General features: G+C 45.4%; 1 protein-coding gene across 1 annotated transcript; it reads right to left on the reverse strand.

The window, feature by feature from the left end:
- Positions 1–1,056: 1,056 nt before the first annotated feature.
- On the reverse strand, positions 1,057–18,881 carry CMTM6 (CKLF like MARVEL transmembrane domain containing 6). The gene is made up of 4 exons (XM_031940433.1): positions 18,539–18,881; positions 7,158–7,334; positions 4,884–4,982; positions 1,057–2,743 (listed from the first exon to the last, which is right to left on the reverse strand). Exons 1-4 carry the CDS (start codon positions 18,668–18,670, stop codon positions 2,606–2,608), a joined length of 546 nt encoding a protein of 181 aa, XP_031796293.1. The 5' UTR covers positions 18,671–18,881; the 3' UTR covers positions 1,057–2,605.
- Positions 18,882–19,630: the final 749 nt, after the last annotated feature.

The raw sequence follows: 19,630 nt of genomic DNA on the forward strand, positions 1-19,630 counted from the left end.
TAAGACCGTGACCCAGAACATGGAGTCCAAAATCCAGTTACATAAGTTGCCTCGGAAGAAATTAAGTATCGGCATAAAGAGTTTGGTTTCTCAGAGACAATATATTTATGTGCACTCACTCTGTACTATTTCAAGCACACTTGGAAGTTTTGGTTTAAGCTTCTAATTTGGTCCTGAAACCACACACACACACACACACACACATACACACACACACCCCCGTCTATTCCCACACATCCCGAAGGGAGCTTCCAAACTGGTTTGACAGGTCACATTTATTAATTCCCCTAAGAGAGATTCATGCTGCTCTTCACCTAATGGACAAACACCGTACAGCCTGATGGGACCCAAGACTCATGTTGTGACACAAACTAACATGATGCACATAGAAGAAATAAAGGTTGATGGTTTTGATGCTAATGGGCTGTCTGTGAGAACTGGGATGATAAAGCAGGCTTCTGAGGAGAAGGCAGCACTGGGCCCAAGGTCTTTAGTAAAGGCCAAGGAAAAACCCAGCCAGTGGGTGACAGGGTGCCAGGGATGGAGAATGTGACTGGGTGGGGCACATGCATGAACAGGCAAAAACATTCTATGTCCCTTCCTTAAAGAGCAAAGACCAACTCCCGAGGCAACAGTGAAGAGCTGAGTCACCAGCAGTACAAGTTTAGACTCGTTCTAGTATTGATAACAGAAGCCAAATTAATCTACGGGAATTAATATGAAAAATCTATTTTTATATTCAAGCTTTACATGTTAATGGAAAGACATCACAACGAGCACTATTATACAGAAAACAAAGGAGATTCTGGGACATTTCATAATGACACATTTCTCTCTCTCGCTCTGGCTCTCACTCTCGCTCTCGCTCTCACAGCATAGAACAATCTTCCAGTGAAAGTGAATCTGTGACTTAAGGGAGGAAGAGAATACCTCAGTAGAGGGGGGATCTAACGTCCATGTTCTCAGTGAGGAAAGCTATCCCAGACTCACTTGGGGAGAAAACAAGCCCCAACCTGCCAATTCCAGATTGCCCTGGTCCCTGAGCAAGGTCACAACTAGATGGAAATCACTGCAACACAAGTATAAACCTGGCAGCCCTCCCTCCATCTGGAGTCTTCTCTCTATCTCTCTCCCTTCTCTTCCTCTTCTCCTCCCTCCCTCCTTCTTCCTCTCTTTCTTCTCTCTCTCCCCCATTCCTACCTTGCCTTTAGGCACCGGATAGGCTATCACGTCCAGACAAACACAAACAGCACTTATTCTAAACAAAGCTTAAATTACAGCGGGAGCCCTCTTCGGAAGGCTTAGAACCGACATTAATGGAAACAGTATTTGTCCCCCAAGTGGCAGCCAGAGCCTAGTGCCAGAAAGCTGGCCTCTGACACACACACACACACACACACACACACAAGTGGGAGGTGTGAGGCTCCAGCTAAACTGAATCCATGCTCTCAGCAGCTCTAGGCCCAGAAGCAGGTCTGCACCTGCTTTGTGGAAGGAGTTTCCTTAGCTGGGATTTCCCTGGAAAGATGATATCTGAAACTCCTCGTTCCAGTTTGTCCAAACACACGCTCCTGCACTCTAACAGCTCTCCATATAAACCATTTCACTAGGCGGGCACTCAAAGAGGGAGAAAACAATGGCCACGTGGCAGCCTTCTGCCTTTGTGGTAGAGAAGGTACAAAGGCAGCCAGGACCACCTCTGAACCGTAAAAGGCCAGATGTTATGATATCAACTTTCCAGATACTGGAGGGATAGAGGAGGTGGTAAAGGTGACAAGTGCTCCTTCCCCTCCTGCCTTGTGCCCAGGTTTTCACCTCACAAGCTCACAGAGGAACGAACAATCTGCCGGTTAGTTTCCTACTTGCTATGCCATTAAGACAGCCGAACTTTATGGACTAGAGGCCGTCCCTGTTGCTTAAAGCCGGATGTACAGACTCAGCCTCCCTCAGAAAATCATGTACGATGGCCTGGGCAAAGACCCTCCCGGCGAGGATGGATATGTGAGAAGAATGGTTGTTCGCATTCATGGCTGAGCTCCGATCCCCCCCAGATACGATGACATTCAATGAGAAAGGTGAGACTCCTGTATCTGAAAAGTTGAACATGTTTTCCCCTTTTAAAGGTTAAATAATATTATTCAATAAGATATAATTAAGTCACTCCACATTTAGATTATTTTCATTTTTTAAATCTCTCCCTAGATTCCAAATCAGCAAATTAATTGAACGAGAGCAGGGGCCAGTAAGATGAACATTTCATACCATTTATGAGGACACAATGCCATCCGGAAGCCGGCACGGTCCGAGGCCTCGGCACGGCGTCACAGAAAGATTCGGCACTTGATGGACAATGGGTTTTGAAGAAAAAAACAGCACAAAGAAATTTCATTAAGGCATACACTTTAGCAGTAGTTGGAAAAAAGGCAACATGGACAGACCCTTGATGAAGCTCTGGCTTAACAGAGTGTTTCCTCATCCTCTCCTCCTAAACTCCCAGAAGTGAGGAAACCGAGAGAGCTGGTGGAAACAGAATGGAACCCCAAACTTTATAAGCACTTCCCCTCGGTCTCTTCCTCCTCCGGTCCTTGCCTTCTCTTTCCTTTTTCTAAGTACTTGCATTCAGTGGCTGAGTAAGAGTTGTTTGAGGGACTTCAGGTTTCCTGGACTGAGATTTCCGCAATATTTCAACTATCATTAAACCAAAATCAATTATGAATATAATGCTTGCCAAAAATCCAAACACCTAGAAAGTAAAAAGAGAAAGTTAATTCAAATCCACCCACAGGCATCAATGATAGTTTTGAGAATGACAATCGAACAACAGTAATACCATTTACGTGATACTTCACAAATATTATCTCATGTAAGGGAAGATGGGTTAGCATTAATATTCTCCTCTTCCAGGTGAAGAACCTGAGGGTAAGAAGCTAAGAGACCTCCCAAGGGCCAAAGAGCTGGGAAAATCCAAGTTTCCTGGACTCCACCTTGGGCATCGTGGCCTGCCGCACTAGCCTAGCGAGCTGCCTAAAAGGCCACAACTGCCAATCAGTTTGTCTTTCTTTATTTCTGCAAATCAAATACCAAATGGTTTTCATTCCTGTTGAAAATCATCCAGGTACTAGCAGGGGCACAGGGACAGTGCTCCTGACGGGACATGGAGCTGAACAGCAAACAGGACCTGAGGAGGGAATCTTTGAGTTCCAATAGGTTCTAATCTTCTAGTGCTGGAAAGAATGTCACCTTTAAGCCAATCTTCACCCTTTAAGGCTCCCGAGCCCCTTTGGCAGCAGGGTGAAGTTGATGGGCACATCTTAAAAGACCGTTTTTAAATACGTGAAGGAAATGCTAAATTCCAGTCAGAAGTTAATAAAAATGAAGCTATAAATACTGCCCTTTTCCCCAGCTCATATCCACAGGCCTCCATCAGGGGAAGAACCCTGCATTTAGAGTGAATTCTCACTCCAAGATGACTGTGACATACAGACCCTATTTGGGGCTGCTGGGACAATTTCTTGAGGTTTTCAATTCTCCCAAATTGGTTATTCATAAGTTTATCATATTCAGATTTCCCTATTCTTATATTTTTCATTTATTGACTAGATGAGAGGGAATTAAAAAAAAAAAAAGAATTGAGAGATAGTAGAGAATAGAATCTATTTTTTCTAAGAGAAATGACAGAAATCAAAATGACAAAAATCTTGGGAAAATGTGAGCAAAACCCAGGTCACACTATAAAGAATAAAGAAAGAAAATTTCTTCCATAAAAACCTTATAAAGGAATTCTCTTGACTTTTTAAGTGAGAAAACCAACAATTTGATTTTAGTTCTTTGTCCAATACTCCAAGTAATAAGAAAAATCCAGAGAGGACAAAATTCAAGGAAAATTTGACACAGAATAGAGGGTTTGATGGAAACAGGAAAACGGTCCTCGGGTACAGTGCTGGAAAAGATCCAGGTAGCCAAATACTTGTGGTCAATGAAGAGATGACCTGCACTTTCAAGATTATCGACCTGGCCTTGTTATTAAAGTCAAATAATGATTCTCTGCCATGACTCTGTTTAAAACTGTCTCTACAAATAGATAAAATAAAATGACTCCCCTCTTCCCTCCCCATTGCCATATCCCTTCTGTACCCAGTTACATCAGTCAAGCACTACCATAGCTTTCAATTATTAAAAAATACTTGCTATGCTGAGAAAAAGATGGAACCAGACCTATAAACTCTAATGTAAGAGAGGGAAAGCCATCTCAAGTAAAAGGAGAGAAGGGGTTCTAAGAAGTTCTGAGGGGAAGGACAGTTGAGAACATTCTTGTCAAGTGAGCCAGAAGGTAGAGTTTTTTGCTAAGGAGAATAGGAGAATCTGCAAATCTGAAGAGGGAGAATGTAAGTGTGACCCTGGACAATAAGGCAGCAAGTCACTAAGAGGGGAGGAAATGACGGGCAACCAAAGAGGGAAGGCCCGCTGGGGGCAAGGACCCTGCCAGCAATGCCGCAGAATAGAGGCGGAGAAGGTAAAGGGGGGGGGGGGGGGGAACGCGGCGGTGGAGGATATCCTTAGGGTTTGGGGGAGCCAGGCAGCAACAATGGGACAATAAAAATTCAGGGGGACAAAAGCGAAATGGCCCGACCTCTGACACACTGCCTAGGTCTTTATGGACAACACCTCAAGAAGTCGTCCGCGTTGCTCTAGTGCTCAACCACATCTCCCCAGACTCTATGGGGCAGATGAGCACATAGTCCGGGAGAGGAAGGCAAAGTCTCACTGCTCTGCCAGCCTTTTGCTGGACTGTTTAAAGAGCTGCCTGGAGGATTCCTATTAGAGAAAAATTGTAAATAAATTCATTAGGAAAAGAACGGGAAGGAGAAAACACATCTACTTACAATCGCAACAGTTTCGGGTGTAGTCTGGTCGCTGGTGCAAGCAAAGACTATTGATGCTATCAAAAACAGCACGCCAATTATGGAAGTGAATATGATGTCCTGGGACCACAAGCAAAGGGAAAGAAACCAAGATGAGCATTTGGAAAAGTCAAGCTCAGTTTTTTGTTTTGTTTTGTTTTGTTTTTAAACAAAAAACAAACTCCACAAAGTGACGCGCAAATAAATATTCTCCCCTTGGGGAGGATGATCCGATCTTCAGCCTTTTCATAGCTTTACTTGACTTTTAAGCTGCGTTCATTCTACAGAGACTAGTGCTCTCAGCAGGCTTCTCACTGGATATTCAGCTGAAACAGCTCAACCCTGCTGAGCTACAGGAAAAGGGGGCCCGTCACCTCACTGGGGGGCCCAGCACTTTATGCTGAACCTTCTTTGCAAGGTCAGGGATTTCTCTTTTAAAGAACTAGTTTTATTCAAGATTTAATAAACACCAACCACATGGGCATTTCTATAGATGAAGCAGAACTGAAAAAGGTGACATGGGAATCCATGACTCTACTACACCCCCAGAACGTAATAACCCACTAGTTAACTTTCAAAGCTTCAGGAGGCTTACACTTCCAGGGCCATCTGAGACAGCTTGATAGGCCGTCCACCTTTTGAGTTACTTAAAAATAATTTGTTTTGGTATTTTCATGAGCTCTTAATTCCTTCCTGCTACAATAAAATGATGTGTTGGGCTGGTTCAACTCTAGCCTCCTCTCTACCATAAAATGTCTTTGAAAGGAAAAAAAAACTTCTATGTATATGTAATTGTGTATGGAAGGGAAGGTGGGGCATGGCTGAAAAATAATATACTGGAATTGAAGTTCAAGGATTGGAGTTCTAATCCTGAACTTAATTAGAATTATAACCACCGTGATCTGGGGCAGCAATTTCATTTTGTGGTCTTCAGTTTCCTTTTCTATAAAATGAGAGGGTAACAAGATTCCTTTTCCTACCAAACCTAATGATGTGATTTAATGAATTAAGAAGGGGGAAAGCTTTTCTTTCCATTTAAAAGCTCCTTACTTCTCATTTTTATCCTAAAATCTTACTCTTTGTTTCTGTTATCTTACTGGGGAAAAAAATTGTTAATTATGTTGAGTTTGTTTTTTTTAATTTCAAGTCAGAATAGGTAGGGAAGTACCACCTTTATCCCAATAATGTAATCAGCTGCCTTTCATATACTCTAAAATGGAAATGTTAGAGCTCATCTGCCTACCCAGCTAGAGAATGTTTTAAAATATACTTCTCAATCTCATTATATAAGAAAAGCTCCCTTTTCTTTTGAAGAATGCTTTATCATTTTTTCAAAGTAATTCTTTAAGGGCGTAATATTTGACCTATGCAAGAGGAAATTTAATCCTCTTGTTCAATGTTCAATCTTCCTTCAGAGAAACCAATTTGGGGATACAGCCTTAATAGGTACGAGACTGGAACCTCTACTCTGTGACCAGTATGGATGCAGCTGCAGCCTACAAAAAAGGCTTGGCCTCCGTTGGAGGCCCCTATAAAGCTGAATCCCTAATCCATCAACCATGGCTTTTCTCCCTGGCGGTAACTTCCGGCATCTTCTAAGATGCAGAATTCCTCATTCAAACATACTGAGAGAGCTGGGATGTCTTATCAGAGAAACGGAAAACGGAAGTACGTCCAAGAAGTTTTCTTCCTGAAGTCTTTATCTTTTCCACAATAGTACCATGTTCTAGGCTGATACTTTGAACATTTCTCCTTTCAAAAATACTTAGCCCCTGCCCTCAAAAAGGGCAAAAGATCCCAAAGGATCAAGATCCTGAAAACCACACTATTTAGACAATTTAAGACATCCCAACTGATTGACCTCTCCCAGAGGTGAAATTTCAGGACGATGCATTTAAAGACTTTTTTAAGGAACTGTCCTTAAAATGGCAGCCATATATAGAAGAGAGCCAGAATGCCACAGGACTCACAAGCCCCCATAAAAGTACTGAAGGCAACAATTCTAATTTTTCTCTGAATTTAACGCATGTAAATATCAGAATATTAATAAATACACTTGTCTTACATAGTATATTTCTTTTTTCTCCTCAATTTAAACCCTACATTGCCCTCACGGCATATGTTCTTCTAGCATTCCACATGGCAGAGGGAATAAATATTTAGAAAAAACTCTCCAACTGCCTGGCTCTCTGCTAAAAGCCCATTACTAATCAGCCACTCAAGACCCGCCCTTCAGGACATAGCAGGAGCTCTCACCAAAGTCTTCACTTTGTCTTTGTCCACTTTCTCGTACAACTTGGTGCTGTAGACGATCACCACCAGCAGGCTCAGGAGGAAGGCGCTGCAGCTGACGAACTCGAAGAAGTACAGGCCTGCGCACCGTGTGCACAGGGACACCACCTCTTCACAGATAAAGGCCAGCAGAGAAAAGCCCTGCAAAAGGGTGAAACACTGACAGTGAAAAGACCAGAATCACAGAGAAAACCAGGGCTCGGAGGCCCAAAGGGCGCAGCGCCCTCAGTTACCCCAACAGACAGACTGACCAGGGTCTCATGAGACAAAAGAGCGTCAGAAAAACCCGGCCCGAGAGCCAGGGCTGTCCCCCGAAGCTGGCACAGGCCGCATCTGCCCACTGCCTGAAAAGGGGCGACTGCCTTCTCAAAAACTTCCCCCGCTCCTATTAGTAAGTGGGAATGGACAAGCCTGGACAAAACAAAAGAATGCATTATGGGGGGGAACCCCAAAGCCCGCGGTTCTAAGGAGCCTGGCAAGGTGAGTGAGCAAGCACCAATCAAGTGGCTACCATGTGCCAGGCACACTGCCCCACAGTGATGACATAAAGGCTCACGCTACTCAACTTCTCCCATCTAATGGACATAATATGGTGGCACAAAACCACAGCACAGGCGGTTGTGAAAACCCCGGAAAACAAAAAGCCATTTGGGGTGCTCTGGAGGGTGTTCTCCCTCTTTTTAAACATTTATGGAGGCTTCTTTCCATTTTTCCCCACTTCCCCATAATGCCACTGGGTCCCCCAGCCTGTTCCACAGAAGGCCCAGTGTCTGGGCCACACCCTGGGTTCGTCAGAGAGCACCCACCCACTCCTCCCGCCAACCCTCTTCCTGCTTCCCCATCAGTCCCAGCTGCAGTTCTGTCAGTGTGCTTCCTCACGCTCCAGTGACTGGCTCTGACACGATAAGACACTCAGTACCCGGCACTCCGGATTCCTCCTAGCTAGAAGTTTCTCTTCTCTATTTCACTGTAAACTGAAAGAACACTTCCACTATGATCATTATTCTGTTTCTGTGAAAGTCGAACCATACTTTTTCCCTTCCTGCTCAGTCACTGGGTCTTTATCAGAGAAAACCCTTTCTGTCTTACATCACACTCATTATGAATGGCACAGTTCAAAAGAAAAATATTGTCTGTGTTCCTGTTCAAATGTAGATCAAACATTTCAGTGCCAACTACGTGGATGGCAAAACCAAAACCAAAAAATAAAATAGAAAACTCTGTTCTTACTGTTATGGCTACTCTTGGAAGGGTCCAGAAGATCGTGACAGACGTATGGACAAGTGGGGACCACTAACAACCGGGGAAGCTTAGAAAAGGCAACAAAACTTGCCCTGAAGGGGATGAGAGATGCTTTAAGGTGGAATAGAGAAATCATGGCCAGCAGAGAGGTCCCAGGGGCTGGAGAAGGAATATGGCAAGACCCAGCAGAGGTCGGTCAGTTTAGTAACTAGAAAAACAGCTTGGGAGAGAAAACTTAATCACTGGACTACCTGAAAACCATGATTTGGAGGAAAAAAAAAAAAAAAGTTTGGTCACTAGATTTCCAGAAATGATATATGAAAAGTGTCAAGGGACAAGTGAAGAGAGAAAGACTCTTGACTGCCCCAAAAAGAAACCTCAAAAGGCAGGCTCAAGAACATCAGAGTCAAATCCAGGGTTTCAAGCCAAAAGAAAAACTACTGAAATCACCCAGAAAGAAATAGCTCAAGCACCTAAGATGATGTAAGACAAGGTAGTTTCTACTCCAAATGAGACATGGGGTGGAGGGATTCAACATTGCAAAAGACAAGGCACAAGCTACAGTCAAGAATAACTTATCCCACAGGGGAGCAAATGAATTTGAATGGTCTTTCAAGGATTCAAGTGTCTTCAAGCCAAGAGTCTTTGGCACTCTAGCTATTGGGCTACCATGCTTCCAGAATTCTGGGTAACTGATGAGCTATGAGAGCTTCTTAAAACTTTTCCCACTCACAACCCCTTTTCCCCCAATAAATTTTTGTGACCCTAGACATATATAGAAAAAAGGTATACAAATCAAACATTTACTGAAAACAAATCAGAATTTCATGACCCATATATTCGGTAACAAGGCTCATAACCCACAATTTAAGGGAGCTGAGTATTAGAAGAGGGTGTAGAGAGTCAAGAAGTATTCTGAGGTTTGAGCTTGGATGGATGGATGGATGGAAGCAAATTAGCACCTTCAACATGAAAAAGAAAGCAGAAAGAGGACTGTGGGAACTGAGGGTGCACCACAACATAGCCTTTTCACACTTTTTGCTGTTTGCTTGCATTTTGCTTTCTCATTTTTTCCTTTCTGATCTAATTTTTCTTGTGCAACAAGATGTAGACATATATATATATATATATATATATATATATATACACACACATACACACACACACATTGGATTTAACATATATTTAACATGTTTAATATATATTGGCTTACTTGCCATCTAGGGGAGGGGGTGGGGAAGAAGAAATTTGGAACACAAGGATTTGCCAGAGTCAAGGTTGAAAAATTATTCAGGCATGTTTTGAAAATAAAAAGCTTTAATAAAAAATTTTGAAAAATAAAATAAGAAGCAAAATGTGAAACTACAAAAAAAAAAAAACATAAAAAGGGAAGTCTGGAAGATGAATCAATGCTTTGGATATACTGAGTTTGGGACAGGGTCTACAAAGCAGTTGGTAATAGGACTGAAACTCAGGATTCAAGCATTTTCTGATCCTCCAGTTACTAGTGGCTCCCCACCAATTACCTGGTATAAATATATTAGTATACAACTTATCTCCTACTCTCCCAAATAGAATTAAGTCCCTTGAGAACACTGGCTGTTTAATTTTTAATTTAATAAATGCTTGATTGATATGTAAATTTGAGGGTCATCTGCATAGGGAACACCAAGCAACAGGTGAGAACCTAGCAACAAGAGAGAAGAGGCCCAGCCAGAGCTGCAGCAAGGGCCAAAGACCCAGATGCCCTTGATGGCCAAAGTGGGGAACTTGGAACACGGCTCCCAATCTGTAAGCTGGTACACTTTGGGCTTGTTCCCAGCTCCACAGAACCAACATCTCGTGGCCACGAGGTTTTCGGCCTGCCCCACTAATGTTCCCAGACTGCTCTACATCTTTATCCTTCCTTCTACCATACCCCTTTACAACTCAGAATCTTTACCACCTTCCCTAGAAGCACACAAATGGAGGTACTTAGAAAATAGCTGGGCTTGCAAGAAAAGGGAGGCCAGCCATTAGGAGCTAAATGAAAGCAGTTAAAATGTTTGAAAGGAAATAAATGGGAATCGGCAAAGAACGAGTGCTGAACATGATCTAAACAAAAGGTGGAAGGGAAAGATCCAAACTCAGCCAACCCCAAGTCTAAGGGAAGGTTCTAACAAGGAACTTATACCATCCTTGGGCCAGAAACCGGCAGGGCTGATGAGGACTTCCAATAAAAGGCCCCAGGAAAGTGGCACCGGGACAGGAGAGCTGGGATTATGGAGAAAAACCAGAGAACCCAGCAGAATGTTCATGTTAGGCAACTTCAGCTTAGCCTCAAGGTAACAGAATATGAACAAGCAGATTTTTGGGAAAAGATCTAGTTTGGGAAGTGGGATCCAGACTTGATCAACTAGAGAATTCTGCATCAGCAGAATCAGCATGCTGGTTGGAACAGGGGATGTAAAATGCGACCTGATCACTGTCCGTGCCCAGCCACAACTTAGCTGGGCAGGCAAAATCAACTCAGAAGAAAGAGGCTAACACCCAAGGCGTGCAATGGGCTGACCACTACATGGAATACAACACAATAATAACAAAGAGGCGTCATGGAAGGCTCAAGGAGGAGGAGTCTGTACCAAACCTCACTCATCCTGTAACCCATTCGACTATCAAGGGCTATCACTTGTCATTATATCTGCCATAACTAGCTCTGTGACCTGCATGTGTGTCAAAGATTTGTGACTCTGTCCTCATAAAAGCTCTCATTCTGCACAGACTCGAACCCTTAGCTGATGGGCTTTCAGAGGATGCTACTGAGAAAAATCCTCTCCCTCAATTTGGCTGAGCTTTTTTTTTTTTTTAATTAGATCCAAAGGTACACCAGGTCACTCCCCTGTTCCAGAGCATAACTGAGTTAAAAGCTCAGGCCCTTTCATACCTCAACCCAAGGGTCATTTCTTTTTCTTTCTTTTTTTCTTTTTGCTGAGATAATTGGGGTTAAGTGACTTGCCCAGGGTCACACAGCCAGGAAATATCTGAAGCCAGATTTGAACTCGGGTCCTCTTGACTTCAGGGCTGGCACTCTATCCACTGCACCACCTAGCTGCCCTGGGTCATTTCTTTTGAAACCTTTTCCAACTCCTGTAGAGTTCTAGACAAATTTTAGGAAGATACTTAAGAGTACCCAGCACAGGCTGAATAGGCTGGGGAAGAGCCTTGACAACAGGCAGGCGAGAATGCAAAAGGCAAACAGGAAGTGGACTGGAGGGGACAAATAAGAACACTGGGGCAAAGCAGTAACTTCCAAATGAGATGTCAAAGGTCGGAACTGAGTGCTGGTGGGCAAAGCCGCAGGGAGCAAGGGAACCCCGAGCCATTTTGGAAAGAATAAGTAACAGGACTTGGGGAAAGGTTTACATGTACCATCAGAATCCAAGATACCACCAAGCCTTCTTGCCTGGAAAGCAATTACAAATGGAGGTTTCACAGGCAAAAATAAAAACAGGAAGGAAGAAGACATTTGGTTTGGGCAGTGGAAGTTAAAGCGGCAGTGTCCTCCAGCACAAAAAGGCACTAAAGAAATACTTGTGGAGAAAAGAAGAAATCCAAGCAGAAATAGTCTGCAGGAACTATAAATATAGATCTAAAAGGAAGCTTGGAGATTCAGCAAGAGAGCTAGATTGCAGAGTCTGGCATCAGTGGCCACAGGAAGTCATCAGAAGCAATAATAGAAGGTGAAGGATGTGGATGGAGCATGAAGGAATCACCTAGAGAACAAAGGCCTTGAGAGAAACCCCAGTTAATTCAGGAAAGGGAAGCTAAGGGTCAGAGAAGGAAAAGTCAAAGAGAGAAAAGCTTCTAGAATTAAAAATGCAGTGATTCCAAGAAGGCTGAGTCGTCAATAGCTTCAGATGTCACAGAAACCTGATGCAATGTGGCAAAAATAGCCATACCCTTTGACCCAGAGGTCGCCCAGCTAGGTCATGTCTACATCAATAGATTTAAAACACAACTGTAAGAGGCCGGGGAGAGCCTGCCAAGAACTGGAAACAAAATCAGTGTCCAGAGACTGAGAAAACAGCTAAACAAAATGTGATGTATACAACATCGTGTAATAATATGAGGCTGCAAGAATACCGAGGACTGTGGGAAGACACAAACTGGTATGAACCAAAAAGAACTATACACAATGACTTTCCAATATAAATGGAAACAAAACAACTGAAAGCTAGGGGAAGTCCAAGTTTGGCTCCAAAGGAGGGAGAGGAAACACCCCCACACACCCTCTTTCTGGAGGGAGTGGAGCCTGGAGGAGACCATCACATGACGGGCCCTACACTTTGCAGAGGCTCCTTGGTTTCGCAAAGGCTTTCTTTTGCTTCCTCTTTATAAAGGTTGCTTGTCTGAGAGGGAGGGGAGGGACAAAAAGTACCAACAAGAAAAAAGAGAAGTTGGGAGAGATCAAAAAGGACTCAGAGGAAAGGCCACTGTGCTTACCAGGAAAGGAGGTCACGGCTAACCTTCAAGAAAACCGCCAAAAATACGGGCTGGCCAGCCTTCTGCTCAAAGCACCAGGAGCTAGTGTTTATTAGATGCCAGGACAATTATCTGGCATCTCCACGACTTCTGTAATCGCCTGGGAATACCATGAAATAATGAGAGAAAATGCCCAATCTTCGAGCCCTCCTCCCCTCCAGCACACACCCACAGCCAGTCTCCTGAGAAGGCTCCAAGAAGGGAGAGAAGGACTGAAAAGATCCACACCCCTGCCCCCTTCACTGTGGAAGGAGAGAAATAATGAGCTGGGAATAGTGCTTACAACGCACACCTAGACTAGGGCCCAGTTGGCTTGGCTCAACTGCTTTCCTACTTTTTAAAAATATTGTTACAAAGGATGGTTTCCCAGGGAAAGGAATGGGAATGAGAGACATAAAAACAAAGTTGCAATTCCTCATCAATTTGACTGATACTTGGGAATATTTTAAAAGAGGGTAACACATGTTCCAAATCACTGAATAAATCCTAAGGATGGGACAGTGGACTAAGGGTCGGGATGACGAGCTGGGTTCTTACTAGTTGGCTGATGTGAGCATCAAATGACATAGTATATAGAACTGTAAGTTCTCATCTTTTACCTTTATTTGTAAGACCCTAGTTCTAAAATTCTAGGAATAAGTTAACTGGATAAATTTGGTTTTTGACAGGAATCTCAGAAATTCTCCTTTAGTCTCCATTTTACAAATGAGGAAACTGAGGTCAAGAAAGGTAAAGAGACTTTGCCCAAAGTTCCCCAATCTGATTAAAACTCCTACTAGCATCAGGAAGATCTGAATTCAAATCAGACCCCAGCCACTTATTAGCTGTATGACCGTGGGCCAGTTCATTTAACCTCTGCCTTAATTCACTGGAAAAGGAAAGCTAAGGAAAGCACTCTCATATCTTTGCCAAGAAAACCCCAGCGACAGCCCTGACATGCTATGGCTCACAGGGTTTCAAAGAGTCAGCTACAGAAGCAGGAGAGCCCAAACTAACTAAAAGCCAGAGTTCCTCATCACCTGGCTTCCCCACCGATGTGTTAACTCTTTAAATATAGTCAACAATAAATCTTTATTGCAGGCCTACAGTTACCAGAGACTGATGCTAGATATGACACAGCCTCTGCTTGTCCAATGGTGGAACAGGACGGTGCCCAAGTGACCCAGATCCAAGGCACGGGCGAGGCTGGGCTGCGATCCAATGGTGGAAGGAGAGACAGAAAAGAAACTGGGCCTTGAAGCAGTCTTAACAGATGGGCCCAGGGGCCTTCCCTAAGCACAAGGGAAAGGAACTGGGCCCCCAGACCAGCACCTGTTATCTGGAGCTCGGTGTCAGGCATGGTGCTGAGCCCTGGGAAGGTGAAGAAAGGTAATGTCGCTGGGAGATGTCTGGAATAGATGGCAGATGATCCCCAAGCAGGGAAGAAGGGCCCTTGAAGAGGAGGTGCGAGGAGGCAAGTCTTGAAGCAAACAAGGAAAAGGAAGAGGTGACCATGAAGGCTAACAGAGCTATCTCAGCCTGGCGGCACAAATCGGAAAGGCAGGGGTAGGTTTTGAGGAATAAAAAATAGGCCCAAAAAGCTGGCTTCTAGGATTTGTGGAAAGGCAAGAAGAAGCCAGGTTCAGAAGAGTTCTAAAAGGACTCCCCATTTGCTCCTGGGGTTAGCAGAGGCCCCTGGACCTCAATGAGCAGCGGGGGGAGAAGCCTGACCACAGCCCTGCCAATGAGGGGCCTTGACAGACACAGGAAGGTCGTGCTTTTGCCCTCTTGCGTGTGATACATCCCAGACTATCCAGTCTGAGATGAGGGTGTCATCTGCACAGAAATAAATGAAGTCCTGATGCCAAAAAGGTGGTGCAAGAAGTCAACAGTCCAGTTTGTTGGAGCCTAGAAAACCTAAGGGAAGCAGCTGGCAACCAGATTCTAGTGGGCACTGAATTCCGGGATCTAGAGCGTGGATCCTATTCAATCAGTAACTGGAAGGCCTAAAGACTGAGTAAAGGAAGGACAATCACAGCCCAAGCTTTGGAAAACTGCCCAGAGCAGCAGTCTGAAGGGTGGATCAATCAGAGCAATAGCAAGGAGGTGACTGATTACAAATCTAAATGAGGAGAGAAGAGGACCAGAGGTAGTTATAGGGACTGAGCAAAGGATGGAAGAGCTTCGTGAACAAAGGACAAGGCAAATGCAGGAGGGAAAGGAAGGCTGATGAGCCTCTTCTAGCTCTTATATTTCTATGATTCTATGACATAAAAGACAAAATGGGTATTTGTCAGCAAGAAGAGCAGTACCACATAATATGGTCTCCCTACCCAAAAGCCAAGGATCATGCTAACCAGCTCCTCAAAAATCATTGGCCCCAGTGACTAATGTGGGGCAGTCCCACTGACACAGCACTTCACATCAGTGTGAGCCTTCTCCAGTTGAAATGGTGGCAGTAAGACAGCAGCTACTTAATATTAAGCTGTGGTTAAAAAAGAATAAATTTACTTGTTTCTTAGCCTTAAAGAACAGCAGCGTTGCTTCTGAGTTAATAAAGTGATATCACTGGGAAACCCTAAAGCAAGCGCTTTAGGACGGCGACCACAATGACGGCACTGTGCAAACACTAGAACACTCAACTGGTAGGTACCAGAATCACAATGTAGGGTCTGTTGACAAGTGTATTAGAACTATCTTGAGCTCACTCATTTGTTAGCTTATATACAAACCAAAATGCAAACCTGATTACAAGGACCCTCCCCTCTCAAACAAAAGAAAAGAAAAACAAACACAAAACTCTTTTTGAAAAAAATTCCTTATCCTTAAGTACAACATTTCCGGGACAGATCAGTTGATTATTTGATCTACCCGGAGAAAGCCAGCCCTTGTCCTTGCCTACATTTGGATACTCAACCTCATGAGGAAGGAGAAGCTGGATCCTTTTCATTTAGTTGTTTTTCAGCTGTGTCTGATTCTTTGTGACTCTATTTGGGGTTTTCTTGGCACAGACAGTGGAGTGGTTTGCCATTTCCTTTTCCCAGTCCATTTTACAAATGAGGAAACTGAGGCACACAGCCAGTAAGTATCTGAGAATGATTTGAACTCGGGTCTTCCTAAGTCCAGGCACAGCATTCTATCCAATGCATCCCTCCCGGCTGCATATGATACACCATTTAGTGGAAAGGGCTAGAGACCAAGAGTCAGAGAACAAGGCCACAAATCTGGTCACACCTGCCACTTTCTAGCCAGCTTTACAATCCCCACATACTCCAAACTCTTCTCTCTTACCGAGTAGCTTTCAAACCTTCAGCTATCTGTAATTAAACTGACAGTAATAAAAACAGCTAAATTTACATAGCTCTTTAAAATTTGCAGATCACTTTACAAATATCTCATTTAATTCACCCCATCCAGTGCTGGAGGGGTTATTATTATCCCCATTTTACAGATGGGCCAGACAAAAATTAAGGGCCTGGCCCAGGGTCATCAGTGTTAAGTGTCTAAGGGTGGATTTGAACTCGGAGCTTTCTGACTTTGACATTAACACCATATCTCTGCCCTAGTGTACAGAGGAGGACCATAGATTTAAAGCTAGTGAGCTCAAACCTAGCAGGTGAAGGAGAAGGGCCCTTAAATGTGCAGGGGCTTTCTCTTTGCAGAGGTAGGTACAGAACTTTGGGGTGGTTGTAGACTGTATTATAAAGGTTATTCTGATAGGATCAGACAGAGGCAACCTGTGGGTAAATTTTTGCTAGGCTTTTTTCTTCCTTCTTCTAAAACTCTTTGTTTTAAGAGAGGGCTCAATGGGTAGAGAAAGAATATTTGTAAATTAAGTCAACAGATATCCAGGATATCAGTTTTTCAAAATAACAGATAGAGCCTCAAGATGAAAAGTCAGAGTCCTTGCGCTGATTTAAATTCCAAATGAACTTGAACTATCCCTGCCCTAATCCAAGCTGAGAAGCCCTTTCTCCTGAGCTCTGCACTTGTAGATTTTTCAATATTACACAACTGAGACTTTTGTTGATCTCTGACAATATACATAGGACTAAGCTAACGATACAATGTTATAAAAACACCAAGGTCAAAGCTAAACCGAGCACAAAAATTGTGGGAAAAATGAAAGTGAAACAAATGAGATCATGCCAGCATCCAGAGCAACCATGTTTCTTCCTTAAAAGAGCACTTGGAAAATTCCAGCCTAGTCCTCTTCTGAACCAATTTTTTCTTAAAGAATGAAGCCACGTAGAGCCAAAAAATGACTATTAAAAACTCCCGATTGTGTTCAATTTGTAAGGAAGATGAAGGAAGTGCCATAAAAATTAACTCCATTTGCATTTCTGAAGAGATCAGAAAGGGGGAAAGGTAATTGTTAAAGGGCCATAAGGCAAGAAAGTAAAAGTAGTTATAAATCTAGAGGATTTTCCAACCCACCTCACCCACCGAGCCCCACCTCAATTGCAAATAAGATAATTAATTGGTCTCTTCCTCTATTCTTGCTCCAGCTCCAGCGCTTCTAATGGCTTCCCGTTGGTTTAGGATAAAATTCCAACTATGGGGCATTTTAAGCTATTAACCATCATCGGGTTCCTGTCCACCTACCCAGAATTAATTCAGAGTAATTTCTTCTTATCCGTTCCCTCTAAACAAACCGCCCTTCTCCCTGTTCTTTCAGTGCCCATTCACAGGCCCGGGCTCCCAAAAGGCCTTTCCTGATCTATCCCCCTTCATCCCTAACCCTTCCCCAGAAGAACACATCTGGACACAGGCCGTTTCTTAGGATGAAACCGAGAATTGAGAATCTCGAGAATACTCCACTTTGTGTCTTGATATTTCCAGTCCCTGCGTTAGTTCTCAAGGCTCTGAAGTGGAATTTGCACTCAGATCTTCCCAATTCCAACTGAGGGACAAAGTAGCTGTGCTCCCATGGGCAGATACCTGACTCTGAGCGTTATTTTCCCACTAAACGGGGAATCGATCAATGAGAGGCGGCTTCACAGGTGGTTTGAGAAACTCCGAGACTGACAGAGGAGGTGAAAGGTAAGCTAGAGAGCTTTCTCTAAAACGTCAATTATCACTACGAAGTTTTCCGGAGTTTAGAAGCTGGAATCTGGGACGCGGCCCGCTAACATTTGCAACGGAGACCCCCACAAAGCACCTCGGCTGGTAGAGGGGCTTGGGGCTCGTAACGGCGGAGGCTGTTCCCCCCCCCCCCCAGTCCTGAACGTGCCCAACCGGGCTGTTGAGGGACAGTCCAACCGGACTGTCCAGTCGAGCGCGGGTGCCCTCCCACGGGAATGAATGCTCAGCATCCAAGCCCCGCCGGGGGCCGGGGAGAAGGGCGAGACTAGCCCGGGTCCCCGAAACCAGGCCTGGGGAACTGCCCGTGGGAAGGCGGCCGACCCCCCCTCCCCGGGCCGGGCCGGCTCCGACTCGGAGCCGGTGGCTTCGGACCCCTCGGGGTCACTACGGTCCTCCGGGGCTGCCTCCTTCTTAAATGCGGGGCTCGCTCCCGGCCTAACCCACCTCTCCCCCCGAAACTTCCCCTTGGGGCGCGGCCCGGCGGGGGAAGTGGGGGCTTCCCGGGGAGACTGCCTCACCAGCTCGGCCAGTTTGAGGGAGGCCCGGATCGGGTCGAGCCGGGTGAAGGGGAAGCGGCGGGAGCCGCGCCCGGGGCCGCTAGTGGAAGGGACGTTCTCCGTGGTGGAGCTGTACACCTCCCCGTTTTCCATGGCCGGCGGAGGGGACGGGACGGAGCGGCGAGGAGGAGGCGGGCGAGGGGCCCCGAGCCGGAGCCGGAACGGAAGCGGGAACCTCTCGGCAGAGGAGAACTGGAAGAGTCCGGAGACCTGTGGCTCCACACTCCGACCCGGCTCGCGCCTCACGTCACGTCCGGAGCCGAGGAACGGGTCCTACTCCCAGTCCAGGAAACCCCACCCCCTCTCAGCCCCACTCCGCCCTCTGTCCAAGAGCGTGCTCCCCCCCCACCCCAAAATCTGGAAGCTCCGCCCCTTGAGTTTCCTCTCCCTCTCTTCTCAAGTTCGGAACCCCGTTTGCTCATGACGTCATTCTGAAGAACCGCCCCAGGCTCCGCCCATTATTCCCATCCCTCGCCGTCCTCGGGAAAGCCACGCCCCCTCTCTGTAGTTCTTAACTCCCACTTTCCAGTCCGGGGGTCCCGCTCCCTTCGTCCCATCTAATTCAAAGGCGTCCCCTCTTCCCCCTTGTCTCAACCGCTGCTCTGCCCAGTCCGGAAGCTCCGCCCCCCCTCCTCCCCCCGGACCGCTTCCCTCCCACCAAGCTCCTCCCATAGCTCCTCTTGTCAGGTCACCGGCAATCACTGCCTGGAAACTCCTCCCCTTCCATAACCGATCTCACGCCGTATCCCAGAGGCCCCGCCCCCAAAGTCTCTCCGCACCTATGGGTCATAGGCCCTCTACCCTTTGCCCGAAGGTCCCGCCCCTTAACTTCTTCCTCCCCGCTCCCAACCTTTGAGGGGCCTGGGATGCCCTGGACTGTCGAGTGAGAGACATCCCAGAGTGCGTTATGGGAAGCAGTCTGATGTAAATCCTGCAAGGGCAGCCACTTCTGCCCATCTGCTGCTCTCCCCTAACCCATCCTTGTCGAAGGCTAGAAGGAACCTTGGAGAAAAAGTAGCTCAAAGGTCCCATTTTACGGATGGACGGACAATC

The sequence above is a fragment of the Sarcophilus harrisii genome, chromosome 5 (assembly GCF_902635505.1).
Source record: "Sarcophilus harrisii chromosome 5, mSarHar1.11, whole genome shotgun sequence".
NCBI classification, from domain to species: Eukaryota; Metazoa; Chordata; class Mammalia; order Dasyuromorphia; family Dasyuridae; genus Sarcophilus; species Sarcophilus harrisii.

What these genes read in the sequence shown, in the direction of transcription:
- CMTM6 (XM_031940433.1), bottom strand. Translation starts at nt 18,670, where the DNA reads ATGGAAAACGGGGAGGTGTACAGCTCCACCACGGAGAACGTCCCTTCC. An exon ending in CCCTCAAACTGGCCGAGCTG is followed by an intron (nt 7,335 to 18,538) that starts GTGAGGCAGTCT and finishes ACCCTTTTGCAG; the next exon opens with GGCTTTTCTCTGCTGGCCTT. An exon ending in CACCCGAAACTGTTGCGATT is followed by an intron (nt 2,744 to 4,883) that starts GTAAGTAGATGT and finishes TTTACTTTCTAG; the next exon opens with GTGTTTGGATTTTTGGCAAG.